At 49.3% G+C, this 1,487-nt stretch overlaps 1 protein-coding gene across 1 annotated transcript in view; it reads left to right on the top strand.

Annotated features, from left to right (window-relative positions):
* Window positions 1-618: 618 nt before the first annotated feature.
* The window catches only part of DFFB (DNA fragmentation factor, 40kDa, beta polypeptide (caspase-activated DNase)), a gene marked incomplete at its 5' end in the record, with an annotated part of 1,304 nt that continues 435 nt past the window's right edge, over window positions 619-1,487 (top strand). The window contains 3 exons of the mRNA XM_010191826.1: window positions 619-698; window positions 867-1,037; window positions 1,188-1,288. Of these exons, the coding sequence (XP_010190128.1) occupies window positions 619-698; window positions 867-1,037; window positions 1,188-1,288 (352 nt within the window). The remainder of the gene's footprint in view (window positions 699-866; window positions 1,038-1,187; window positions 1,289-1,487) is intronic.

The raw sequence follows: 1,487 nt of genomic DNA on the forward strand, positions 1-1,487 counted from the left end.
GATACTGACCTTAGAGAAAAGTAATATAGAAATCTGGGGGTCCTGGCTGCTGTGGTGTGGTACCTGGTCAGGGGATCAGCGTCACTTATATTAGTAGGCGTTTTTATGTTTCTTTAATACATATGCATATTTACTATCAGAAAACGGTAAAAAGCCAATATTCCCTATTGCTCTGTCAAAGGTCACTCTAGAAGACACTTTTCCCCTGTTAATATAGGTCTGCATTTGCAATCTTTCAATAGCATATTGATAATTTGCACCTATCAGCCAGCTGACCTCGTCAGTTCTCTTTATACTTTGCAAGTTCCCTTTCCCAGATCACTGATGCAGTTCTTCCTGAACAATTCAGTTTCCTTTTCTCAATCTCTTGGTGTTCTGTGTATGCACGTTAACGAGAAACATTTAACAGCTGTACCATCAGCTCCTTCTCTCAAAGCAGATGCTCTGCGTGGGCCTTTTAAGTGCTAAGAGCAGGGTAGTCTTGAACCAGTAAAACAAAAACGGGAAAGAATTATCATCTGTGCGTAGCAAGCTTGTGAAAGAAGGGGTAAATACCCAGCCAGGCAGAAGCACAGCACTGCAGGTACCAAGTTAACCACGAAATCTTTCTCTCTTTAGGTCTAGAGTCTCGTTTCAAGAAAAAATCAAGCTACATGCGCTACAGCTGTGAAAGCAGAATACGAAGCTACATGAAAGAGGTAAAAGCCTCTGTTAAGGTAACCTATTTTCAAGCTTCTAGTAAAAAGAATTCTGTGGCTGTGTGTCTATAAAACAGGTCTACAGCGCAACATCCTGATTCTAGAAAAGAGCCTCAGGCTGCTGTCTGACTAAGGAATGCTGGCTTGGGGTTCTTCCTGCCTCCCTAGGTTAGTGGGTTCATGCCAAACGTTCATCCTTCAGCCAGAGATGCATATAAAGGGGTAGTCGACCTGATGGCAGAGAAGCTGAAGTCCGTGAAGTACAACGGCTGCTACTTTGACAGGCAGGAGGAGGAGGCAGCGCGCCTGTGCACCGCCGAGGGCTGGTTCTCCTGCCAGGTACGGAGGGAACAGCTGCTGGGATGCTGGGCACGGTGACGGTGTCCCAGTGAGCAGGATGTGTCTCTGCTTCCAGCACGACGGGCTGGGAGCGCGCTGGGATGGCGAGGACGTTCCCTTCCCTTCACCGCGGCTGGTTTTGTTTTCCAGGGCCCTTTCGACAGAGACGCCTGCCCCTGTAAGCACTCCATCAACCCCTACAGCAACCGGGAGAGCAGGATCCTCTTCAGCACCTGGAATCTCGACCACATGTGTGTATGAAGCAGCTTTATCGTAGGCAGGAAAGGCGCAGCCGTCGAGTCTTTACCCGCTGCACCGCGAGCAGCGCGCTGGGAGCAAAGCCGCTTGGACGCTGCGGCCGTTTCTGGGCACACGAAATCCTGGAGACGGCCTCTAAAGCCGTCTGACCGTAGCTGCTTTGCTTCCGCTCAGATTTGCTTTGTCGGGAAA

This window comes from Mesitornis unicolor, unplaced genomic scaffold, assembly GCF_000695765.1.
Source record: "Mesitornis unicolor isolate BGI_N332 unplaced genomic scaffold, ASM69576v1 scaffold12059, whole genome shotgun sequence".
NCBI classification, from domain to species: domain Eukaryota; kingdom Metazoa; phylum Chordata; class Aves; order Mesitornithiformes; family Mesitornithidae; genus Mesitornis; species Mesitornis unicolor.